The sequence below is a fragment of the Pseudoliparis swirei genome, chromosome 18 (assembly GCF_029220125.1).
Source record: "Pseudoliparis swirei isolate HS2019 ecotype Mariana Trench chromosome 18, NWPU_hadal_v1, whole genome shotgun sequence".
Taxonomy (NCBI): Eukaryota; Metazoa; Chordata; class Actinopteri; order Perciformes; family Liparidae; genus Pseudoliparis; species Pseudoliparis swirei.
The window spans coordinates 8,872,850-8,900,385 of NC_079405.1; the positions used below are offsets into that span (position 1 = coordinate 8,872,850).

At 41.5% G+C, this 27,536-nt stretch overlaps 1 protein-coding gene across 1 annotated transcript in view; it reads right to left on the reverse strand.

The window, feature by feature from the left end:
• LOC130208752 (cadherin-22-like) overlaps positions 1-19,393 on the reverse strand; it is an 85,397-nt gene extending 66,004 nt beyond the window's left edge. Inside the window, exons 1-2 of the mRNA XM_056438054.1 lie at positions 19,017-19,393; positions 8,862-9,156 (exon numbers count right to left, since the gene is read on the reverse strand). Coding sequence (XP_056294029.1) covers positions 8,862-9,156; positions 19,017-19,244 — 523 coding nt within the window. The 5' untranslated portion in view covers positions 19,245-19,393. The remainder of the gene's footprint in view (positions 1-8,861; positions 9,157-19,016) is intronic.
• Positions 19,394-27,536: the final 8,143 nt, after the last annotated feature.

Below are 27,536 nucleotides of genomic sequence, written 5' to 3' on the forward strand. Positions count from 1 at the left end.
GTAGATAATAACTTAAGATAGTCAGCTTCATGTCTGTTATCAGACTGCTATCTGCCTGCCAGTTGTTGTTGGGACACTGTGACGTGTCAGTCAGCGTTACCTGAGGTTAGAGGCTACGGAGCAGATGTCATGTCGTGCCACATCTCTGCCACTCAAAGGTCCTCAGGTCCTCTCTAATGGAACCGGTTCACCCTGTTGTGATTCCAGCATCAAGAGCTGCCCCTCCTCGCCACATTTCCACCAGAGTCCCTCGCTGTCACCCGACCTTTGTGTTGAAGGACCGGATGTCTGCCTCAGTGGCTAAATGCTTTTGAAGCCGACCGACTGCGCCGCTTTGTCAGTCAGCTCACACAAGGACCGAAAAAAAAGTGACGGATGTCTCAGTATGCATGTTGTAACACAGTGTAATCCTGATTTAAAATTGGAAAGGGCCTGTCTTTATAACTTCAATATTAGCCGGGCGTGTGGAGCATAAGCATTAGGTTGGAGTGCGACTGAGTCGGTGCCAATAATGTCTGTGCAAAATGTGTGTCCCGGAAATTGTGTCAAAAACTCAATCACTCCTATGTTTAACTTTACAATATGCCAAACTATACCTATGTAGTCTTGTCAGGCGTTGTACAAGTTTAAACTTTAGTCTCGGTTTTTTTGTTTAACTTTTCAGGAGTAGCTCAAAGCTACATTCATATTTAAACACTTAGCATGGCTGGGAAAAACCAAAGGGAAAAGAGACGCATTCGATTGAAATATTAATGATGCTTTCCAAAACATAAATAGTTGCCCAAAATGTCATCGTAAGTAAGTTACCTGGTATTAAGATATCAGCACCATGGAAAAGCTGTTGTTTATTTAAAAAGGTAAATCCACAGCCGATACTCTTGTGATCACATCTGTTCAGCAAATAATAGGAAATAAATAGTTTCCCATTTATGTTTGATTCTACAGTGACACATATGAAAAATAGATATAAATAAAATAAAATGTTCCATTTGTTATTACAGTAAAATAAAATTAAGTACCTTATACTAAAATAAGTACTGATTTTAAAAGGTCCTTCTTCCGTATATTCAACAAAACCAGTATCTAGAAGGCATGAAGAACAAGCCAACATAACTAAAACAACCATATTAATTCCCAATTGCTCACATTAATTTGCCTATGACAACAAGTGAAATGTGGCTTCACCTTGGCTGAAAACAGAAATCTATGTTCATTCCCTTTTCTATGTCTTTCTGTGGGAAATGACACATGTAAAAGTTATCCACACCAACTAGCCCTCAAAGTTAAATAAGTCATCATGCCGAATACATATTGGTCTTTCTCCAAAACCTCTCAAAAACCCTCTGCAGTGGATCCTTTGCAACCTCATATAGATGAAAAGACTTCAGAAACTAATGATCTATATCACGCCCGACGAGGTGTCCTTTATCAGGAATTGATTCATTCCTGATTATGAACACCTTTATAGGGGTTTCTCTCACTTATACCATGGTTACCATGATAAAAATGTCACGAATAAATGATAAGCCACGTGGACTTTCAGCCGCAGGCTGTAACCCACATTGGAGGTCCCGCCACACTATGGATGCAGGTAGAATAATGTCAAATCTGATGGACATTTGGAATTATATATCTTGAAACTTGCAATTGGATACAGCAGATCCTCAGGCCTGGCAACTCTAGAACCTCAGAGGTATTCCTTGTCTGGGTTTTATAATCTTATGAATGCTGATCTTCCCTCTCTCACTGCAGGGAGATCTGGTATACTACTCAGGGATGCCCTCGAGGGAGACTGATGTCACATGGATGCGTCCATCGTCCGTCTCTGTGGGGTGGGAATGTGGCACACACTCTATAGCGCCACAGTAGATACCTGTTGCTGCATTCTTTTGAGTCAAAAGGGCAAATTTCTCTCAAGATACCTTCTCTCAAGACGGCGCTCCTCCGAGCCCTGACCTCGGCCAGGAGGAGAGTGAGTGACCCATGTGTGCCCTCGGTCTCGCCGTCGTGCCTTTCTTTTACAGATGACGAAAGTGCAAATTCTTGCAAGACTCTTTTCCATTAAGAAGCATTTCTCTCAGAAGATTTTTCCCTCCGGCTCATCAGAATGAGGTAGAATAAATGTCTCACTGACTTTACCCAGTTCACACTTTGTCTCAGTACGTCGTACGCACGTTTGACATGAAGAGGATGCAGCCGCCGTTTGTTCCTGACGGAGAGCACTCACAAGGCGTGGCCTTTCAAAACAGCATTTATCCCACTAGGTGTGCGGCGCCATCACACACGCCTACAGTGCAGCGAGAGTAAAGCCTCCTCAGGGCGTCCCCAGGACTTCACAAGTGCCTTATTATCCTCATCCATGGTTCTCCCCGGAAAGGATGACAGTCACAAATCTTCTGCCACAGCGGTGCTGTGTGAAGAGAGCGTCAACTTTGTGTTCCATACAGGGCCGACATGGCGTTAACTGTAGAACAGTCCGTGCCTCCCTCACGCGCCTCATGCATAGCATCTACAGCAGGGGTGCTCAATACGTCGATCGCGACCTGCCACTCGATCGCGGCGACCTGCCAGTCGATCGCGGCGCAGTATTGGTAGATCGCATTAAAAAAATTGGCCCGCCCCCCTGTAATTTTCTCTATAGCACGTCTTTGTTCTTTTATTAAACTAAACAGCCGTCTGTTGTTGATCGTATCTACACAACAGCATGTCATTTCTGTCTCTACGTGTCGCGTTAACACTTCTCGGCTCGCGCGCCGCAGAGTGAGCACATCAGGACGGAGCAAAAAAAAAAATCACTTGTACCCGTAGGTAGATAATTTTGACTTGGTCATTTTATAAGTAGCTCGCGGGTTGAAAAAGTGTGAGCACCCCTGATCTACAGTGTGGAAACACTTGATTTGGTTTGTGTTGTCTGCTTGTGGAAAACTTGGTGTCACACTGGGTCTTACATCAGCTTCACCCTTCACCCAATAGGAACAGCTCTTGGGGAGCGAAGCATGTACAACCAACATTTTTTGTAACTTTTGTAACTCTTGATTGAGTAAAGGCATGGCTCTCACAGCTGTGGGCCCGTCTGGCTCCATCTAAAAGAAATCCTGGTTTCAATTGTTAGCAGAACTCAATCACACAACTGTTAGGTCGCAGACGTGGAAATGTGCAGGGCGCAGAAAAATAAAAATAAATAAATAACAATACATTGTAAATGGAGGCTTTGAACACATTCCTGTTGCTATGGTTTCTCATGTTTCTCATGTCGGTGCGTGTGCGTGAATGAACATTTAGATTGGATCCTGATGGGTCTGTGGCCTCAGCCATCAGCGTATGAATGTGTGTGTGTTAATTTGAACAAAGAGTTGTCAAAAGACTAGAAAGGTGTTCAATGAATCTAACTCCATTCACAGTTCTTGCCGCATATGCATTTGAGGTCTTTCTAATGGAAGGAGTGTTTGAAATGAACAGACCTGGAAATCTCAGATTACCTCGCAAATGGACATGAGGCGACATTAGCTTTTCAAATCGCAGGTGATTTACATAATGCTGGGTCCACTTGTATTTATAAAATATACAATAGATGGTGAGCCATAAAGAGAAGGATGACCTGTTAGTTTGTAAGTGAACGTCCATTAATCAAATAGACCTATAATGCAGTTTTTAATTTCTTAATTTCCTTTTAAAGGAGCTGTATTTGACATTATGACCATTAATATAGAGGCAGACTATATTTATGTGAAGATATAGCGGAGTAATTCCTATCTGAGAAAAAGAATGAATTTCTCCCTCTGTGTGTATTGTTATCGGAGCTTCTCCTTGCTTTGTTGACATCGGCGAGCTAGCCGCACATGCTTTCAGTGCACTGGTTAGCTCGTGTTGCTGCTCTGCACTGCGCTGGTGGAGCACTTACAACTGACTATTGTATCCTGACCCACAGCTTGGTCACGCAAAGTGTAGAACCCACCCTCCGGTTCCCCGTCAGGTAAACACTGTTAGTTCTGTCAGCACTGTTGCTGCATTGCAGTTAGCGCTGATAGCGCGGTTAGCTGTGAGCAGGTTAACCGTCACCATGTTGAGAGCCATTTAGAGGCAATGGAAATGCTCCCGACCTTAGCTTAAATCTTAAAAACACTAAGTAAAATATTAAAACAGATAGAAGGTAATACAAACTGCATTATTCCTATATCATATGGGCTACAACTGTTTTCCTTCTGTATATATGATTCACACTTACATAGATTTAGTGCAAGCATAGGCGACAACTTTAACATTGCAGCTAACCAAGTTTTGAGGTAAATCGTTGAGGGTACGCAGCCATACCAAAGGGACAAGGTGTAGGTTTGTATATAAAAAGTAAGGTCATGTCCCTAACAAGATTTTGGGAGGACATAATTTTCCTCACCAATATTTAAGCATCACTTTTGCATTTTCTTTGGAGTACACAAATTGCTTGTTGAGAGGCGTGTAGAAATGTGCTACTGTTGTTCCATTCTTTTTAGCTATTATAATAATTCCATCAGCAGTGGTTCGCTCCACAGCTGACCACGAGTGTCAGTAGCATACAGTCCGGCCGTATTCTCTGTGCTTTAAGCCAGATCAGAGTCCTTAATTAATTTTTTAACAGTTTAGGAATATGTTTTGATTTTAACTTTATTCTCATTTAAAGTGCCACATTATTCTCCTAAGATTACAATTGTTTCTAAAAATGTTCATATTGGGCATCGCAGAGAACATACATGTGTGGGGTATGTTTTCAATGTGCAGAAAATATCCAACATTAAATCTTGCAGAACCTCATATGAGCTTTCTACTTCTAGGATTCTATAAATAATAAAATAATAAGTAATATATCATTAAATTGAACAGGTGTTAAATGCACATTTAAAGAGGCGACGACTGCACCACATAGAAGACACAAGAGAGGAGGGAAGAGTAAATCATGCCTACATATGAGTTGACATGTGAGAAATAAGAAAGTAATTATCTGCAGGAGTGTACATATATTATCTTGTTATATTTGTGTCACCACAACGTGCCTGAATTATCCTTTCCATATATAAAGAAAATGTTCCTAGAATGCAGAGAATAAAGTGTAGAGGAGGATGACCGATGAAGAAACCAAACATGCACCCCAGTAAACGGAGAAAGGTGAAGCTTTGAGGATGAATTGCTCCAATGCACCACTATGTCAGTAAAACAAACTTAAATTAATAAATAAATTGAACCAATCTTGGTTAACTCGTGTTTTCATCGTGTCATTCATGTGTTTTTATTCTCTCAGCAACACTATTAAAAAATACACTCTGCAATTGGTGGTCATTATAGCAAAATGTCATTTTTCAGAGAAGCAAATTACCTCTTTTGCCACTCTGTTATCTCAGCTTGCACCAACTAAACTAAATATCACATATTTTGAATTTGTATTAATAAAGAAAGAGAATAAATATTAATTTGGGCTGTAAATTAATATGGGTAATCCCTAATCTTCATCTTCTAGTCAGTTCCTTTTTAGTTGTGTTAACTCCAGGATGTCCTCTACCAATAAATTGTATTAAATAAATACTTCACAGTCGTTATCATCATGAGTCAGAGGACACGACGAGCGTTCTGCAGTGACACCTTCCATGTTCCCTCTTCTTTCACAACATAAAGACGTGCACGGTTCTTAAAGCAACATTCATTCAGCCATGCACTACACATTTGATTTAGGACTGCAATTTCATTAGCTTCACATTTTCCAGAGGACAACACAGAGCTCAGGCCCTCACATTTCATCATCTTTGCTGCTTGTGTGTTATTCGCCCTCTCTCCTCCTTCTCAGAGTTAACCAACCCGTGAAAACCAACGGAGAAAGTATTATTTGTTGTAGCAAATGCTGAGCAAGCACGCAGACGGCTAGACAGACAGACAGGCAGGCAGACGGCTAGACAGACAGATCAGACAAAGAGACAGGCAGACAGACAGACAGATGGCTAGACAGACAGATCAGACAAAGAGACAGGCAGACAGACAGACAGACAGACAGAGAGACAGGCAGAAAGACAGACAGACCAGACAGGCAGACAGGCAGGCAGACAGACCAGACAGTCAGACAGGAAGCCTTTGCAGAAAGAGGGAGGGGTTGAGGCGGGATGGCTATGACAGAGACCGGTACTGGGGGACATGACAGGAGATATAACTAACAATGAATATGCTTCAGAGAGCTGACTACTTATTACATTCTTACTATTATTGCCTCATGTTTTTCAAAAGCAGTTTTCTGTTTTGCTGAAAACAGCAGAGTGAGCATAACGCTGGTGCGGCTGACGCTTGTAACGTTCTTTCAATACGGCATCAAAAACAACCCTGTGTCAGTTCACAGGAGCTGTGTCAAAATGACATGAAAACAACTGATGCTAACCAGGGGTTGAGTATATTGTGCATTCACAGAGTAAAAGTAAAGAAAATCAAGTCCATACACTATTAAAGATGACGGCATCCGTGTGTGGTGAGATACAATAAAAAAGAAGAAATAAAAGAGCTGTCTACATATGGGAAGAAATTAAAAAGAATTGTAGATGTCGTTGAGATTGCGCAAAGGACTTTTCTCAAAAAAAAGTTTCAGACTAAAACCAGCAATACATGTGTCTGTCTCTCAAGTAATTCTGACTCGCCTTCTGTATACAGCACTCAGCCCGAATTCCATTTGAAATGATGTAAATTCAAAATAGGTTACACAATTCTAGTTTTAGAAAAGGCTAAGTAAGCCTTATAAGTAGGTAAAGTAAGTAAGACAGCCGGGCACTAAAGTTTTTAGAAATTTCTACTCCAACTATTATAACAGTTCATTTGCTGGGATTTATTTTTAGCTGGGGATTAATACACATTTGGTGCTGAGGGTCATTTTTCAGCAGCGGGACAGCGTATGTGGAATTGACCGAAAAATAAACTGCAGCGCCCGCCATTCCCATCATAATCACCCAGGGTTACGGCATGGCTCACTGATGTATGAGTTTGGGAACATCAACAGACATCTACGGAAAAGAGGAATACATCGAGCTCGGGCTGAACTCAGGCCTGGGTTTCGAAGGCAAAACTTGTTAGGAAGAAAAGGTCTTGTTGGTTTTCGAATTTATTGACAAAAAGAAAAGTATTGAAATAGTCTTCACATTAAAGTGATTACATTTTCCAGCTACTTGAGCTATACTTCAAACACGGAAGGAGGTAGCAGGACATTGTGCAGCAAAAGCCTCGGAGCCGTTGAGGGATGTGTGTCAGGGTGGTCTGTCCGGCACCTAAATGTTCTTTTAAATCCCTTCAGTTATGGTCATTGTACTTGTGACCTTATCACGGAAATGACAAAAAAAATACTGCTGGCCCCAGCTGACGTTGGACAGTGGAACAGCGCGACAAACTGAAACAGGGACAGGGCAGCAGAATGGTTGGCTAAGCAGTAGCTGTTACCTCATTAAGGCCGGCGCTCCACAACGATGTTTAAAACATGAACTGCACACTCATTTACTGCAACAGGGTCGAGCAAGGGGGAGCAGCCAAAGTGGAAGGGTCGCGATCATTAAGATTACATTAACTAACAATAACTAAGAGGTATATCTCTGTGACTCCGTGTATCTCCTTCGTGACGAGATAATAGCTCTCTCGCTTCCCAGGCTATTGCATTTCCCTTCTTCTAAATCTCTGGATTATTTCTGTTCTATTCATCACTCTCCTATTTTGTGGTAACCTTCAATTGCTATTTCTTTCACTCCCTCTCTCTCTCTGCCTCTGCCACACACACCCACACACACAGGCACACACACACACACACACACACACACACACACACACACACTATTCAGTTTTAGAGAGCACTGTAGGCAGAAATGCCCATGGTTCGGATCATGCTGAGGAAGCAGGAATTAATTCCAATCAGGCTTGAACGGGGAAGAGCCGTTCCATTCTGCACCATTCCTGGAGTCACTCACCCAAGACGCACCCCCACATCTACTGCCTATGCATGATAACACACACACACACACACACACACACATACAGATACAACAATCGGTATCACACACAACATTCTGAGCTCACGGGGTATTGTGATATCACTTGGCACCCAAACTGAATTTTGTTTATTAAACATCGGCGGGGCCCGTGACATTAATATCATGCTAATGAATCCCCTGACACCCTCGTTCACCTGTCTTTTCCATTTCCCTGAGAACCTGAAGCAGCGGTTTGCCGCTAATACTGTAGCTCACAACAACAACACGTTTTGTCAAGATTAAAAGCGTCGCGGTTTCAATGTTAGAAGTCTTTATGAAAATATGATGCACTTTTGCCATTATATACTCCTCTGGAGCACCGCTCCTCTTTCCCCCGTACTCCACCCATCATGGTTTACCCCATAACAGCGTGTCAGAGAACACAGTCACAAAGCTCATCTGGGAGTAATGCAATTCGCCTCCCCTTTTCTTTATAGCCCTGTTCGGTCTCCGTCATTCTCCCATAATATTCCTACCTACGGGGCACAGCTCTGACACAGCACATGTGGGTATCCTCCTCAAATGTCCTTGACACCATTCTACTTCCTTCGTATCCACAATGGATTCACTGACTCCAAATTTATTTTCATCTCTGGTAACATCTCCCATCTGCTCTTTTCCCCATCCCGACAGTGGGGGAGATTGTTATCATATTGCTTTTCTTGGCATTTTCTAGCTTCCCCCGAGATGGACAAAGCATTATGTTACAGGTCCTACTTATGCATCATGAAAATAGCTGTAAAACTGGTACTTCCATACAGCATGTGCTCCTTTGGGCCATTCTGAGATCCAAGCTTGAAGCTGCTAACGAGATGGCCTGTCTGGCTGCCATGTTTCTTGCCTTACCTATGGGGGACAGCTCTGCCACACTGCCGATGTAGGGACCCTCCAAGAATTTGGGCTCACTGTCGTTGATGTCCTGGACCTTGATGACAAACTCAGACTCTGGTTCCAGAGGGTCATTGGAAAGCTGGTCCCGGGCCCGGGCCCTAAGTGTGTAAAAAGCCTTCTCTTCTCGGTCCAGTCTCTCCGTGGCATGGATGTCTCCTGTTCCCTCATCGATGATGAAGATAGAGCCCGCCCCTTCTCCAGAGATAGTGTACTTGATGTTCCCCTCTCCTTCGTCAGAGTCTGTATGGATCTGGAAATTGAGACAAGATAAATGTCAAAAGTATGTTTGTATAAGACTGTGGACTAATTAATCTGTGGTTTTAGCATGGTGCGGTAATAAAGCAGAGGCAATGCATAAGTCACGGATAATGTGTTTTTTAACAACATTCATCGAGATCTTTTTTATACTTTATATTTATATGTTTACTCTGTAAGTTTGCTTGCTGCTGCTACAAACAAATTCCCCGCTGGGGCGGAATAAATTATATGACAATTTATCTCCCGCAGTATCTCCCGTTACATGACTACTTTTTGGGAATAGTTGATGACTACTATAATGCAGCAGACCGGAATGCCCTGGTAGCTTCCATCATTTATTTAGATTAAATTCAAGAACTATTAAATTGCAGTATGTTTGATGGCTAAGACGTACTCACCAAGACATTTTCCAAACATACAATCTGCATTTTATTAACTTTTGCAGCAGATAACACCAGATAACTGTGAATTCCACACAACACTGGTCAAGCATCGAGTGGGAACGGGTCAAAGTCATCGACCAGGAGCCAGTCGACGGCCAGAAAGCGATCGGGACAAGATCTTCTGCTAGTACACGCGATGACACCTGAGTTTGTACCATCTGCTGATATAACTGTAAGATTTGGTTTGAACGTTCAGAAAAACTAGACCGTGGATCTTTTTATTGAGATGACAACCTCACACATTTTAAATGGAATTTTACAATTTAGTTCCAACCGCTTTGAATACTAATAGTTTGCGTGATTGATCGTTGTCAGAAAAATACATTTGGCCATCCACCGTGACCAAAAGAATGCACATTCCTTTTGACCGTCCCCGTATCTTATTCCCAATGGCAATTGCAGCTAAAGGCCTTCTCATTGCTCCCTACAGAGCAGCCATCATCGCTGTTGTGAAAAAAAAAGACACCACAGTTCTAGTGATGATTTACATCTTTCCTGCACACAGTGCCCTTCACAGGATGTGACGCCCAAATTAGGAGATCAAAGTCATTTCAAAGATTGTTAAAGGTAGAGACATGGAGGTGCCAGGGCTGAAAAGTGAACTTAAAAGAGCCCTTATAAATCAGAGCTATAGTTCCCCCCTAATGTGATTAGAAGACATTCCAGAGGCAGCAATCGGAGCAGCATTGGTCCCCCATCTCAACCTCCCCTTTGGCTCTTTAGTGAGCAACTAGACCCTCTTCCCCCCTACCCCCCCCCCCCCCTATCTCTCTCTCTCTCACCTTCTATCTAAAATTATAATTCAGTGCTGTCTATGCAGTGTAACGGTGGTTCAATTTACTGAGAAGACCAGGAGAGGGGGATCTGCCCTGGCCTCCCTGGTTAATATTTTATAAAGGCTTAATTAAATACAGGCTTCTATCACCCTTGCGGGGTTTCATTAAGTATTTGTCGTAAAACCACAGAATAATGCAAGCCCGTGCCTTGATATTGCTTCCCTCATCCATTTTCCCCTCCCTTTTTATCTATCTGTTTGTGCCTTTCCTCACCATTCTGAATCATCCTGAAGACAAATGCTTGAACAGTCAGAGGAAATATACTGCCGGATACTTCGGTGGTATCAATATTGCAGTTATAATAAAATAAGTTTCATTGGTCCAAACTCTGAGAGTTATCAAATAAAAGTTTCCATAGTTATGCGCTACTAGTTATGCTTCCCTTACCCACTCTGTATTTCTAAATGACATTCTGCAGACAAGAATGTGTGTGAAATATTGTCATTATCGGCAAATTCAATTCCACAAATTCCGCACCAAAAATGCGGCTCCTACCTAGTGTACGTGTGTTTACCCGGCAATACACCCATACCTAACTACTGTGTGTGTGCTTGCACACATATGGACAAAGACACGAGCACGTACACATATATAGTGGGTTCATCATTCTGCTGGGAAGATGCTATTTCTCCCCCGCCCCCCTCAGGCTGGATATACTCATCCGTCTGTCAGTCTATCCTCACTGGAGTGATTCAAGTTGGCAGCTTGAAAAACACACACACACACACACACACATTACGCTTTGCTAAGTTGTTCTAAGCAAACTAAAGGTCAGAGCCAGGACGTCACTCTGTTAGCAAAACATAACCAGGAGTGAAAATCTATCCTAAAACCAATTCACATGAGAAGTGGACGACTGCTGCAAGAATCATTATTGCTCCATTGGGCAAACATTTGCATTTATCTGGACTCTTTGTGTTCTAGGTGTTGCAGCTGTGTCACCTAATGTGTATCTGGAGCAGTGGTGATGTCATTGTTTAACTGTGCTTCTTCTTGTGCTCATGTGTCTGCATGTGACGAAGTGTTCATGTTAAATAATGTGCATTGTCCATTAAAATAATGTGCATTTCCCCTTCTTAAATATAATAATTATATAAATACAGTCATATAAAGTATTTCTTTACCAAGGGAGGTGCTTGGGCTTGATGTGTATTTGTGTTGAACATGTCAGTAGTATTAGAGAAAAGGGTGTAAACACTATAAACAAACACTTGCCACCTCATAAATATTAAATTGATACTCAACATGAATTCGAACTTTAATGACAAACACGCAGTTCAGACACAACTAATTCAGATGTGAGTTTTTGACACAATGACCACGGGATGGGCAGCAGAAAGGTGGCTCACGCTGCAGGATAGTGAGAGTTTGCAGTTTGAAGACTTTCTATAGCCAACAGCGAAAATGGGTTGCCACTGGATTTTATTTGTTTTAATTTTTTTTACCTCTACATGTCTGAGGACCTACTATAATCACATTGAAAGGCAAATGCACAAATAATTTTACAAATATTTAAAAAAACATTAAGAATCTGTATTTTATATAGTTACTTAAATGGTAATGGTAAATTGACTCGTATCAACAAGCACTTATTACATGTTTTTTTTTAAACAGTTACGGAAGGAGTCTCAAAAATCCGTATATCTGTGTGTAGCGATCCACACCTAAATAGACAAATCCACATAGAAAATCATGAATATATGTTATTTTTCTTGTACATTTATATGAATCGTAATTTATTCACGTGTGCATTGGAATGTATTTGTCTCTCTGTGTGTGCATTTGCAATTATTGAGACTGATCTGACCCTGTATGGAACGGTCAAACCATTCCTTCTCCTCGCGCGTGCTTGAAAAAATGTAAGTGTGACATTAAGAAGAGTGTTCTGGGTCTGCTCACGTCATGTGTCATTATGCTAACCTCAAACTGTGAGGCAAGAATTGTAAGGGAGGGGATGAAGAGCAAGAGATGAGTCACAGAAACTGCATGAGGTGAAAGTGATGATGAATGCTAGTGTTCATCAACAATAGGAAGGGAATTATTCTCATTTGATCCTGTGACAATCGAACATCCCCGGTTAAACAAGAACACCAAATACTAAATATATATATATTAAAAAACTTCAAAAAAAATTATATATATATATACAGTATATATATATTTTAAAGTTTTTCTTGATGTTTACAAGATAATGTACATGCACTACTAATACCACAATGTGTATACTAAAATACTAATTGGATGTTTCTTTGATAATTGGAGAAACAAGAACGCAGATTTATTGATTTCAAAGATTACATCATTACCTTAATGGAAAGAATGATTAGAGTGGCCTATAACATACACACGGCCAATTCATATTGTAGTAACATGTTGTAGATTTGATTGCTGACTAAAAATGTGCATTTGTAACCGGATCATATGTTATGTTCCAGTTCTGGAGTTAGGACTGCATTAGGTTTAGAGTGGAGGGGAGTGTGGGCTGGCTCAGGGGCAAGTGAGGCTGCTGATGCCCCGTCAGGTTCACCATTGGGTCATAACAAAGTGTCTGGCTGTCGCTGTAGGCTGTCCTACTGAAAGAAGCTGACCTGTGACTCACATGCAGTGTCAAAAAATCTCCCTCATATTTGGTAGTCATCTCTTTTTGATTTAGAGTAAATGTATGCCAGAGTGGTGATTTGGTATTAGCAAGATATTCATTTTTAGAATCTAAAAACATCTCCAGGACCTGCGAGAAGCACCTGTTCTGTTGACAACCTTATGAATTTAAACACATTCATGGGTTTCTTAACACAAGTAAATGTACTGTACAATCACAGAACCACATGAAAATAATAGAATAAAACGGCGGGACATCTATGAAGCCCAATTTCACATTTCCAGTGGAGCTATCAGAACGTGGGCTTCACTTATTGAGGGTTTCAAAGCGGGAGCAAATTGGCTGTCTTATATGTAAGTCTGTGTAATCAGGAGCAGGCCTGGCACTTTCACTGCAGCTTGTCAAGCTCTCTGATCTTAACAGCTTCAAAGTGTTAACAAGGTGACTGTATCAGAGACAACCTAGCTGGAGACAGCTATGGGAGAAGCAAGGGCACAGACCACGGGAGACAGAGCAAGAGACAAGGGTAAACGGTAGCATAGTGAAGAAGAAGAAGAAAAAAAAGAAGAAAGTCAGAGGGGGAAGAGGAATTAAAATGAGGGTGCAATGATGCAGGGATGAGATGGGGATAGGAGGCCGACCTGCAGAGGCTTAGACAGAAGATAAAGAATGGAAACAGACACAGGGGGAATAAAAGAGACACAACACATTATCATAACATTATTTAGGATGACAAAGCAGAGTAAACAAAAGGCTTTTTCATCTTCCAAAATGGGAAATGTGTCTCCTTAAAACTCCAATCTTAAGCTGGTTTGTTTCTCTTTGATGACAGCCTTGCGATGTTTGGACCTAGATATAACTAATTATAGTTTGGATCATTACGCCAGGAAGAATTGCTTCAACAGGCATACTATGTGCATTGTTCTGTTGTCTGATTGATTGTGTCCATGGCCAAACACGTTTCTCTCTCATCCATCCTCAACACAATGAGTACAAAATTAACCAAGACTACTCGGGTATCACATAGGAAGTGATTTATTGGATCAGAGAAATATGAAATAAATGAAAGATTCCAACAACTTTCTTCTATTTCACTTACTCTATGTTACTTATTTTCTCCGACAACCTGCTGATGTTGTTCAGGAAACAAAACAGTGAAACATACAACGGCCTATTTCAAGGATTAGGATTAAAAACTGCATTGAACCAAAGGCACACAAAATATGAGTGCTTCTGTATAATTTGGTTTCAAGTTGAATGCTGAGTTTCAAAGAAGGGTCAAAGAAGCACCTTAGACATGGAGAAACACAATCTATTTATAATTCATGCTGAGACGGAATGAGAGGTGGGTGGATTCAAAAGAAACTTTGAAACTGTACACAGAACCCTTGAACTATACTTAAGGTATATGCATATACTGCAGAGAAATTCCAACTCTCTCTCTCTCACTCTCACACACACACAAACCCGTATCTGGGATCAACAGCAACTCTGCTTCCTACAAAAGTACACTTCCTGTAAGTTTCCTTCATCCCTTCCTTCACTCCAAAATATAGTTGTATCATGTCAGTCTGCAAGTATTTATCATCTAAACGCACTGCCCAAAGCTGCCAGTTTAACGCTGTGTGAGTGACCATTTTATTGGTACATCTGATTTCATTAGCAGAGTGGTGGCAGCCAAAGTGTGAGCGAGAGCGAGCTTGGCAAGTTTGCTGAGTTGGGGGGAAGTTATATGAAAAAAAAGAAGCTTGTTGTAATTATCCAGTGCAGCGGCACACTGCTTGGCTTTAATCCTCTACTGCTTATATTAAAGTGTTGGTTCCAACACATTTAAAAAGAGTCCATCAGTGTGTGAGAGAGTTACACACAGACATCCACACAAACCATTAATATGACTAGCACTAGCCACATAAAGATCAATAACTTCAGATAATTTCATTAATAAAATCATCTCTCTTCACCTCCTGCTGTTTCTCTCCCTCTAGCTCCCCTCAGCCCTTTTATATCAGTTCACGGCCTTCCCTAGCGCCCTGTCCTTTAATGAACCACACGTCAGTGTATGAAGCATCTTCTTTCTCAGCTTCCATTTGCAACCTTCCTTCTCCCTTCGTTCCTTTCCACACGTACCACTCAATTACCATCTGTCCATCTCTCTGATCTGCTGGACTTGCTGTTGGTCAGGAATGCACAGAGAAATAATGAAAAAAGGATAATTATTCTGTAACACCCGACCCTTATGCGGAGAATATCTTCATTCATTTGTAGGAATAGAGAGATCAATATATGCAGATGTAATATTAGCTGGTCAATTGCCATGTCTAAATAATTAGAAACAAGGGAATCACATGATTGATGTGTGTGACTCATCGCTGAGACTCATGCTGTCTGCATTAATATGCCGTCTTTCCAAATCACGTCCTATGTAAGGCAATCGGATCGTACACACTGTCCACTCTCATCAACTCAATGAAGTTCATTTGAGAAACAGCTGATGAATGGGATTGGAACAAGAAGAGTGAAAAAAAGGGGGCAGAATATACCCAAATTCACAAATGGCACTGAGATGAGAGAGAAACTATTTGATGTTACCCGTGCTCACGCTCTACATTCACATTCAAATAATACCATTCATTAATCACTTTTCTGGTGTCAACACATTGTCCTCATTGTTAAAGAGAAGGGCACCGTTGAGGCGGTAGTCCCTGAGGAAAGACGCTGTTTGACCAAATAGGTCCAGGAACAAAGGAACACCAGGGACTAAACAAAGTAATAAGAGTCTTTTTTGTGAAGATTGGAAAAATGACTCCCATACCCGTTTGAAAAAACAAAGCTCAAGTTCAACACCTGCCTATGATGTGCATGTTGAGCATTTACAGCCCGTTATTAATGCTTTAGTAGGCAACCGCATTGAAACAAAAAGCAATTAATCATTTGTTGGCCTTGTTCACCCTCCTGTTGCTATGTGAATTAAGTTGTACACTGGAAGTCGTGTTTGACCAGTGAACTGCATAATCTGCCCTGATGGTTCCTGAACGATCAGAAAGTAAATCCTTCTCAAATGGAGACTCTTTGTGATCCTATACCTAGGGAAAGGGAACTAGATCAAGCTCCTTGTTCCTCTGGTGGAATGGCAGGAAAGGTAAATGTGCGAATTGATGTGTATGATTAGCACTTATGATTCAGTCTCAGCTAGAGATCTTCACATGTAATAAAAGAAGGTGGACAATTTGAGATTGGGAGCATTTTGATTGCCTGGCAACGGCTAACGGTGGAAACTACAGTGCTGACACAGCTAAGAGTGAACAGTGACTGATGGGGAACAAGAGGGGGGATGCTACGCTTCTGCCATGACGCTGCCGATCAGGACGACATCAACCGTCATATGGAGAGCAGAGGCCACAAGCTACCCATTGGAGCATGTTAACATGCACAAACATGCACTAAAAGCATGTCCGGCCAAACCGGCTATGTCAACAAACACAGAGGGAGAGTGACTCCATTTTCTGGTCTGTTAGACCTCACCATATTATACCTTCACACAAATAGTTGTAGTGTTTTTGCCTCTTCTTTACATCAGTTTGTCATCAAGTACTATTTTAAGCGAACACCAAAGGATGTCAGAATGTATATGGAGTATATGCTTTAGTGTTCAGTTTGTGTCTGGGCATCCAGTGGAAAGCTTTTCACACGAAGCCTCAGTAGGAAGTACTCAGTTTGTATTAGAAGAAGCCAAATGGACTTTCTCAGCCTTCAGAGATTCTACAGCACAACAAAGCAGCGTGGATCAGAGAACAATGAGGTTCCTATTGGTAGATAGCAGTGAGAACAAAGAACGTGGGAGTGAAACAAAGCTCAAAACTACAGCGACGCCTACGTTACACGGGAGCTACGCCAGTGACAGCAGAAGGTAGACACTCTTTTAAAAAGTGTCTGCTTCTCCTCAATTGCATGTGTTTACAGATGTGACATGCCAGGGCTTGCCAGAGAAAAATATGTTTTTCGAAAGCAATGACAGTATAGTTGAAGAAAAATATTGGGCGATATCATTGGAGACACAGATGTGTTTGGAGCTTTAGATTCTTTGCGGTGGTAAATATCGATACAGCTTCCCGGGGATAGAGCTCCTTCCAGAGGCGTTTTGCAGAAAACCACTGGGACTTGATCTTTATCTCTTCCTATTCTTAAACCCATGGCCAATGTGTTGTTTTTTTAGTAGTAGTGCAGTAATCCAATGGTTCCAGATGAGCCTTTACTGATTAGGTGGGTGCAGTGATTAAGCTTAAAACATGTTTATACTAGGGCTGTCAATCGATTAAAAAAAATTTACTAATTAATCGCACATTTTGAAATTCATTAATCGCGATTAATGAATTTTACCTGCACCTTCCGCCCCACGTCACCGACACGTCGCCCTCTGCTTCTCTGTGAATATCGAGGAGCAGACGGGAGGAAGGAGGCGGACTGCCGCGGTTTGACACTCAGAGGAGTGCAAAAACTTCAACACACACCGGAAGTAAACAAAGTTGCGTTAATTGCGTTAAAATATTTTACTGTGTTAATCGCGGCCAAATTAATGGCATAGATTAACGCGTTAACGCTGACAGCCCTAGTTTATACTGATTAGGAGGTCATGCGGCCTGTGCAAATTTGGCAACAATCTGGGCCAATTTTTAACTGCATCTACACAACGCAAAGGCACTGAGCACTGTTTGTGGTCACTGTTGGGGAATCTAAACAATTAGACGTGTCAAAGTTAACACAATTAATGTGCAATGTATTCTTTCCACATCAAAATGATATTGCGATCATGATTCATTTGTGTTCTGGGTTAGATTAATGGAATTTAGTCTAACTAAAAACAATGATGGTTGTATATGTGAAAAGTATCCTCATTCAATGGTTAGTATGATATCATGTATCATGCAAATGTGTCAATTTTACTAGTTACACATATAGCACATATACACATAACACATTGTTGACTTCTGAAAAGGGGAACAAACCGCGATCTAGGGGAACAAACCACGATCTACTGGCAGAAAGATCGGTATTTGTTGGACCCAACCACCTTCTCAATACTTCCTTGTTCATGATCACTGGGATAACATACACAATATGTTTGTGGAATATTTATGAACTACGGCGCCTTATTTTTAGTAGCTTTTGTTACAAATGCTGGATGAAACCGTTCGCTGTTCAGCGAGAGAAACCCCCAGGATTGGGCCTTGAATCAGCAACCTTTCTGTTGCTGCCGTACCGTAGCCGCTAACTGAAATTTATCCCCTGGAGCCTCTGCACACTCCCTTCTGAGCAAAGTAGAACCCCAGCAGGAAACAAAACAAAAACATGAGTTGTCCCCTCGTCTTTGCTACCCCAGATCCAAACCCATGGAAAAACTATCAAAAGTTAATGTTACCTAGACCGTAGAGTGATTGCAATTTATTTATTTTTTGTTCGCAGAGTTCAAGCAGTTTAGTTGGGTTTTATGTTTTCTTTCTGGATGGCATTTCTAACTATTTCGTGCACAGTTAGATTGTATGGACCTAGTAGTAGAGGTGCAATGCTGCCCCCTATGTATTTGGAGAAAAATGTAATTACATACATCAAGATAATCTTTATTTGTTTTAATACAGCACAGTAGTGTCATTTAAATACAATATTAAATGTGTCTTACTCAGTGCAACTTGTTGAATCACTTTAGGAGATGCAGTACACTTAGGAGACAGTGAATATAGAAACCTCTGAACTTTAATTCTGCCGATTAGAAAACAAACTGCTGTGTGGAGCTGATGTGAGTGGGCAATGCTCTTGCTAATACGAAAATCACTTGGATGACAGGAGCATACAGACCTTTGCTTTCATTTTACTAGAACTTGACAACATATCAAAATAATTCCCTTCATTTCAGTCCCTTCAGGGAATACAGACAAAGTTCTTATTATGATATTTACAATAGAAAAAGAAATGTCCTTACCTTTCCTACGTAGAGCGGCTCTGTCCCCGTGTACTCCTCAACAACAAAAAACTGGTTCCACACCCATCCTCTCTTCACTCGTTCCAATGATGAGGGTCCTTGGTCCTGTTTACTTCCTCCTGAGGTCAAACCACTAGTCCTTGAAGCATCACACCAGCCCAAACTACAGCAGCTAAGAAAACCCAATGCTGCCAGTGTCCAAGCCCCTGATGTCCACGAAAGAGCCATTTTGATGAAAAATAAAATAGAAAAGGAAAAAAATCAATTCAGTTTGGGTCTACATGTAATATAAAAATGTGGAGAGGAAGAGTTTTTTTTCCGGTTGTAGTTCTATACCAAATAAAAAAGGCCTTTGTGAAATAATTTAAAAGTTAATCCATGAGATCACAAACAAATCTGAGATTATCTGCTAAATACCGGACACGTTATGGAGCATATTGGATTCCTTGCAGTGGGCCTGTTTGTACTGTAGCAATACCAGTCATTTGGATTCTTTCAAGTATCTGCAACTTTCATGGCTCTTATTCTAATTATGACCTAAAGTACTGAAACAAACTTACTTTGGATAATGCCTTTCAAGCTGAAGGCAACGCAATTAACAGATTGTATTAGATTGTCTCCCTGATCAGAAGGGAAACTAATGGGAAACAGTGATACAACTGGAGTAAGGAAAACGCCCCTGAATAATAATGGTGTCCATCCATTCTTGAATTGTTTTTACTTCTTCAGTGCATCGGATTTCACTTTTAGCCTTGTCTCTTCTAATGGTGAGTGTTTGTTTCAGGTTGTTTGTCACTAAGCTATGTAAAAACCACTATATTGAACTTCTGCGATGAAAACTCTTCTAAAGTCCATATCCTTTAAAAGTCATGAATAATCGTATCCCCTGAAGAAGAATCCTTGGACTGAGAAAAGGCCAACTAATTTTACTTTTGATGATTTCTTTTGACCTTCGATTGCTTTTCCTTCCAGCACAATCCAGTGGTGTGGAAAGTTCATTCTTCAAAGGTCCAACGGTATCTCTATGATCATCATGACAACTCCATCAGTGTTTAAAAGGAAAGAGCAGGATACACCTGTAAAACAGAAAAGAAAATGTATAAATTGTTGTCATTCTTTATAACAGCATGGATATAGCATTGATAGCACAGAATGTGATGGACTTGATATACATTACATATCGAAAAGATGTGCTCAATTATCACTTTTCAGCTTAACTGTCTCGTGTGTCTCATAAAACTCATAATATGTTAGTAAGGAAACTGTTTTCCACCAGCAATTATTGTGTTCAGCAAGAATTTAAACAATGTTCTGGAGAGCGTTTGCAGAACAGTGAGAAGAGGACAGGAAACCAGGTGTGTGAAAAATAGGAAAGGGAGAGAGACACAGAGAGAAGGGAGGGAGAGAGAGAGGGAGAGGTCAATGTTCATCACACACCAGACGCAAAGCATCTGTCTGCCTTTCGTCCGACTGATGGAGCGGCCCTAACATCAGCCAGCTGATTAATTGCATGAGGGAGCACTAATTGGATGCAAGTATTAATCAATTAATTCTATCCAATAAGGCAACAACTGCCTAATACTTCAGACAAACATTGGAGAGTGGTAGGAGGGAGCAGATACGGTCCTTCACGGTTGTGAAACATGCATAGAGGTTAGAAAGAAAGACAGAGTTGACCGAGCAGAGAAGCAGAGCGAGAGCGGTTAAAGGAAAATTCAAAGAGCATGAACGAGAACTGAAAAAAGGAAATAATAATAAGTGAAAGATTAAAAGAGAGAACAAGAGACAGACTGTGTGTGGCTGAGGTTGCGATTAATGGTCTCATTGAAATTTCCAGAACAAAAGGCGAATGACTGAAAAGGAGAAACAATAACTGTTCGTACGTTTCTGGCCTCGCAACCTCAATAAATGAAGACGGCAACACCAGTCAGAGCAAAGCTCCTCAGGCCAGCAGGTGGTTTAACCTATTGTATTTCACCCGGCTGGGAGAGGACTTCTAATCTCACTCTCCTCTTGCCCGGTAGCATGCTTGGAGCTTCCGGAAATAATTCCTTCTCAGACTTTTGGCCAAGGCAATGTCCGTGGTATTGGAAACCAACTGCTCTGGGGGTTTCCAATCTCCAGAGAAAACAGTTCAAGAGCAATGTAACAGCGTAGACCTCTCTGTTCACTCAGTCCACTTGGCGTTGTTAATGGAAGAACTATGGGGAGGGGGTTAGGCACTTGTAATATTGGTGATGTTCAGTCATGTGATGCAGGGCTTGCTTCACATTACCCAATTCAGTAGCCATGCCGTTGGACTAAATGTGAAAGGTCAGCATGCAAACACATTGAGATAAGATAAGATAATCTTGTATAAGTCCTACAGTGTGGACATGTACTGGATGTTAAGTAGATACACTGAAATGTGCATAGTACAAATGAGGCTCATGGGAATGTCATTCGTTAAATGTTCATGAACCAAAATTGTTTTACCTAATGATCCACAGCACGCTGGCCAATACATTAATTTAAGTAGAAGCTGAGATAGTTTGACAGAAAACATCAGATAGTCATTTCAACATAAAGAGTATTATTTTTTGTATGAAATACATTATACAATGTTTTTCATCGTTTTAAGGTCACAAATAGGTAACCTACGAACAGGACTCTAAATCCACCTTATGACCAGACCTGACCCCATAATATATAATAAGTTATTATTAAATAACATATGATTAAACTTGTAAACATCCATCCACTGTATGTCCGGTTTTATCCCAGTGAGCTCCGACACCTGATATGAACCGGTCATGTGTCCTCGATACTCAACTCACCCAACAAGACTGCCAAGAATGCCATGCTGCTCTTAGAGTGTGCGCAGATCTTAATTCAAGGGTCTTTTTGTACTTGTCTGCGAGCTCGGGAGATGCATTCACAAAGCCATCCAGCTGGCCAATTCTTGGATAGGTCTTTACCGGCCACACGATTCCGGAACAGCTGGTCAACGTGTCTTATGTTGGCCATGCGTTCAAAATAACAATCCAACGCACAAGGTGGGCGAAGACGATGCGACTTTGCCTCCCTGCATGGGGTAGAAGGCAAAATGTATCCAGCTGTATAACCCGTGATCTGAAAGAACTCCTTATTTTTTAAGGAACACAGGAGAGACGTGGTCTGATCGTATCCCTGCTAAGGTCACAATGGAGCAGAGAGCTACCGGACTGCACCAACCGAGCAGCTCGTTCACACACTGTCTGAGCTGCTGTCAGTGCAAGCAGCAAATCCTTCGGGCTCCAGTAGGAGAAGGACAAGGCCAAACAGCGGAAAAGGCGCAAAGCGGCTTTCATGACCATGGCACATGTGTGTCCACCCCTAGGGGTGGATCGTCCTGCTGTGCCAGGGAGAACCATAGCGGGCAGTGGGTGTTGCGTCGGTCGGCAAACAGATCCACAAATCCACAGCTCTCCCAAGTCGCTCCGTTCCATCGTCATTTATGTGCTCCAGATCCACTCCAAGCAGCAGCCTTGTGTTGATGCGGTGCCTCTGCGATCAGTTTCACCTGGTCATCTTGGCTCGATGAGGGCGATGACGGGGTGCCTCTGCTGAGGTGGATCGAGAAGTAGAGGCAGACAGAGGCAGTGGGTCCGCTACCCCGCTAACACCCTCTACTAGTTGTGTTGTTACACCTTCTCTCAGCTCTCCTGAGGGGCGAATGACGGCTGAGCTGTGATTCCTCCTCATCCAGGCGTTTAAAACACTGAGTGACCAATACAAGCAATCCAAAGAGTTCTTCGGTGGCAATGGGGGCCAGACATCCCGTTGGAGAGATGTTGACGGTGAACTGATATAGCAGACACTGATCGGATATTGTCGTCATCATCTGCAGTTGAAGCCAGTGTCGCAGCAGAAGATGACGGGAGGGAAGAGTGTTGCCGGCAGGGGCGCTGACCATGATGTTGTTGACCATAATGTTGTTGACCATGATGTTGTTCAAAGTTGCATTGCAAACTGAAACATTTGCTGAGCAATGGATCTGCTTCTCCTTCTGTTTTTCCTCCGCACTTGGGGAATTTCATTAAGTGTGTACGCATTCACTCATCACTACATGTAGGGAATATAATGAGTCAGAGGGGAAGACTGAGAAAACAAAATCTGTGTTCATATTTCACTCAAACTTGGCCATCACTACAGTCAAAACTATCCACTAGCAGAGGCAAATTAGCGTCAATTACTGCCATTTCTTTTCTTGCGGTGGCTGGCAAAACCTGTTGTTGAAGATGAAAATGTGGCTGACATGTTGGTCTCTGCCTGTATCTCTGTCTCTTTACTCTCTTTCCACTACCCCCTCTACTCATTCGCCAATCCAAAGCTACTGGGAAGCACTGTGCAGCCATATGTGTCCTATTAGAGTGCTGGATTGATGCTAGAGCGTGGCAGCAGCGTCTCTTCAGTGGGTATGCCCAGAGCATGCCCTTTGACAGCTGGCAGTGGACAGATGACAGCCAGGCAAGACTGATCACTGTGAACTGATAGGCATGTGGTCAATGGCAAGCAGACAGCCCTCTCTGTCTCTGACACACACACACACACACACACACACACACACACACACACACATATCCACAAGTGTGCAATTACGCAATGTAACTGTGTGTGTTTCTTTGCGTGTGTGTGAACTTGCCTTTCTATCCAACAGGGGACTCTTTAGTAAGTAAGTCAGTCAGGTTTATTTATATTACACTGACTTATAACAGACAAAGGGTCACAAAGTGCGTTAAAGTAGTCAATTAAAACAAATTGACAATAACATGGGGCCAAAACATTTCAACAGTTAAAAGAGCAAATTAAATACACAAAAAAAGATGGTGCAGTAAAAAACATAAGAAAAGAAATAAACAAAAACAGATTAAAAAGCAGGCCATAGAATATGTGTCGGCAGGGCACGATTCAGAGCAGCAGCAGTTCTGTAAACTTCAATGGATTCTTTTATTTATTCGCAGAGAGTATCGCCAGCTTGTCGCGTGTCCGTCAGCTCCCCGCTCTCCGCATTCACCAACTAGCTCTGCTCTTATAGGAGAGAAAACAGACCCAAATTGAGCGCAGCTGAGGCCACATGGCCATCCCAGCACCGTTACTTGAGCTACACCCCCGCTTCACCCACTCTGCAGCTGTGCTTACGCTCACCCCGCTGCCACAATATGTAACTAGAACGGGCACTCGGTAGAGCGCATACCTTCGCATATCACAAGATCGGGCATTGAATTATGAACATTTTGGCATTAGTTGCATGCCAATTGGATAGGAATTGACTGTGCTATGGTAAAAAAAGATTTTGACCTATCCATGACCTTGACCTTGACCCGATTGATTCCAAAATCTAATCAAATGGTTCCCGGATAATAACCAATCATCCCACCAAATTTCATGCGATTCAAGAATATGTTGACCTTTTTATGACCTTGACCTTTGACCCGATCGATCCCAAAATCTAATCAAATGGTCCCCGGATAATAACCAATCATCCCACCAAATTTCATGCGATTCGGTTTAATTTTTTTTTGTTATGCGAATAACACGCATACAAATAAATAAATAAATGGCGATCAAAACATAATCTTCCGCATTTTCAAAGCGAAGGAAATAAACCAAATGACAGCGTTAACAGGTATGTCTTGATGTGGTGTTTAAATGACACTTTACAGTCTACAGCTATGGTGCTACTGCCTCAAGAGCTCGGTCACCACAAGTTTTAAGGCGAGTATGTGGGACTGACAGAAGATTTTGGAGGTTGGATCTGAGATTGTGGGCTGTTGAATATGGGGGAAGTAGTTCAGCCAAGTATGAAGGAGTCTCGCTGTGCAGTGTTCTGTATGTGAGGATTTTAAATTCGATCCTATGCTCTACAGCGAGACCAGTAAAGAGACCTGAGTATTGGGTTGATGTGAGTCTATTTGTCCGTGTCAGTATTCTGGCAGCAGCATTTTGGATTACCTGCAACCGGTTAATCGCATATTTACTGAGAGAAGAGAAACGTGCATTACAGTAATCAATACATGAATAGATAAATGCATGTGTGATTATCTCTAATTCAGCTGTAGATAAAACAGATCTAAAATTGCTGATGCTTCTTTGGTGGAAAAAACATGATCTAGACAACTGCTTAACACGGGGGTCAAACAACAAGGCGTTGTCAGAAATGACCCCGAGATTACGCAAGTTTAGGTGGACAGCAGAGGACAGTGGGCCACTGCTCTGCTTTATCAGAGGGTCAGCATAATCAGGTGCAATAACTAGAACTTTTGTCTAGTTAGCATTCAGTTGTAAGCAATGTACTGCTGTCCAGTCCTTAATAGCACACAATCAAGGAGGCTGGTTAACCTGAAGGTTAAGATTTATGTTCTTAGAATTTTTTAAGAACAGGTGATCATCATATGTCTTTCAAGCCGTCGCGGGCCACAATGACGTGGTGGGCTGGATTAGGCCTGCAGGCTTTGTGTTTGACACCTGTGATATAAGATGTAGGGGACAGTTGAGTATATAAATATAAACAGTTTCATAAAAATATATATATATTTTTACCTATTTCAATTTTCTTCCCTTGTTTTTTGTTTCTTGGATATTTTATGAAGCTCAATACCAATGATTGGTTAATAATTAGGCTGACACACCAGCTGATTGGTCAGTGGTTTATTTGAGTTTATCTCCAAAAAAATAGTTTTCTTACTTTTGCAAACTGCAATAAGCTTGTTATCTTTTCCTCTCTGCACTGCCATTAGCTCGCTCTTCTCTCTATTGTGCCTTCCTTGACCAATCAGATTAGATGCCACTACGTCAGAGAGCTGTGTGGAGTGCTTATATGAATACTGTGAATTACTGAGGCAAAAATACAAAGCTGCTTCTTTTTTTCATGGAAACCCAGTTTAGCTCGGGTTGAAAATGATGAATCAGTCTCTGCAACGATTTGGACCATTTGTCAGAGATTTCCGTGTAAAGTAGATCAAACTGGTTTATTTCAAAGGCACTGACAGTTATTGCAAACGCAGATAAGAAGATGACAAAAATAGGTAGCTGACAACACCTCCTCAGATCCCTTATGGCACTAGCCGGAGAGTGCAATATCAACACAAAAAATGAAATGCATCACCACTACATATGGTACATATATATTTATATATTTCATCTTTTGCCATTATTATGTCAAAATTTGAATGTCCAAGACTTTCTTGTATTATCTCATACCTGCAGAAAAAATGAAAACCCTGGAGTCTAAAATGCATCGCGACATGAGATTTCAGAAAGCTTCACACAAGTGAGACTTGAAGGTGAATGTTTCTAAACTATAAACTACATCTGTTCACAGAGCTAATGTACTGCCGGCATAGTGTGGTTTGAGGTCTCTAGGCTGGAAAGCTAGAAACTCTAGTTTCATTGCCAAGCAGACTTGCTTACACAATTGTAACTATAATAACAAATGCATTAAATCTGTAGTCAACTCTTCCCATTAGTGGAGGCGACAGGTCTGAGCTCTGGTCCGAGTGCAGTGCAGCTGCGAGTTATAGCCTTGAACCATGCAACATTTTCAGGGACATTTGAAATGTATCATATAATCAAACTGCTCATGAGCAGAACATGCCATGCTTTGATTCATAAGTTATGTTTTCACAGACATTGGTGTGTATTGCTGCTGGTCCTGTTGGACTGAAAAGTTATCTTTCCTCCCTGGGAGGCTGGTATAATGCAAAAAAAGTAAATGTATGCAGACTCACTGATTCACATACTTTTCCAGACAAACAAATACAGAGAAAATGTATGCAAACTTAAGTATAAACATTTGATTTTAACAATGTATGCAAGCGTATACACCGCACAGAGCCTCTTCCCGTCCCTCCATCACCAATCTCACCATTCGTTCTCTTCTTCACTCTTCATTTCTCACCTCCCTTCACCATCTTATTATAGATTCCATGCACCTCTTTGTCTTCTCTGTTTTTGTCTCTGTCTCTGTGTCTAACTCACTGTCAACAAGTTCTAAAACCTATTGCTTTTCAGCCTTTGCTTCTTTCTATGTGTCACTTTGTTTCGTTTGCTTTGGCTTCCGCTCACTCGTCTTTTCTGTCACCCCGCTCTTACACCTTTTCTATCATCCCTTATGCTCTCTGCACATCCGCAAAGTCTTTCTCACTTATTTATCCTTTGCACTTGACTGCCACTTTTATTTGTTCTTTATTATTAACTTTTCTGCCTGTTGTATGCTTAACAGTCTCGGCAGGTTCCCCCAGTGAGGCTCCCTCTGCAGGTTTATTTGTTTGTCCTCTTTTTTTTTCCTAAATGTTTTTTTTCATCTCTCCCTTTATTTCTTCATGTTTTTTGCAGTTGCTTCCTGCATTACTTTAAAACAGATGTTCTCAGGTCAGTGTTGTATGATTTTTCATTAACCCCCTCTTGGGTTTTCTGCACATTATCATGCATACACTCACACCCAAACATACAATATGGCAACGCAGTTGAGCCTGCTATCATGAGGGAATATTGCTGCAT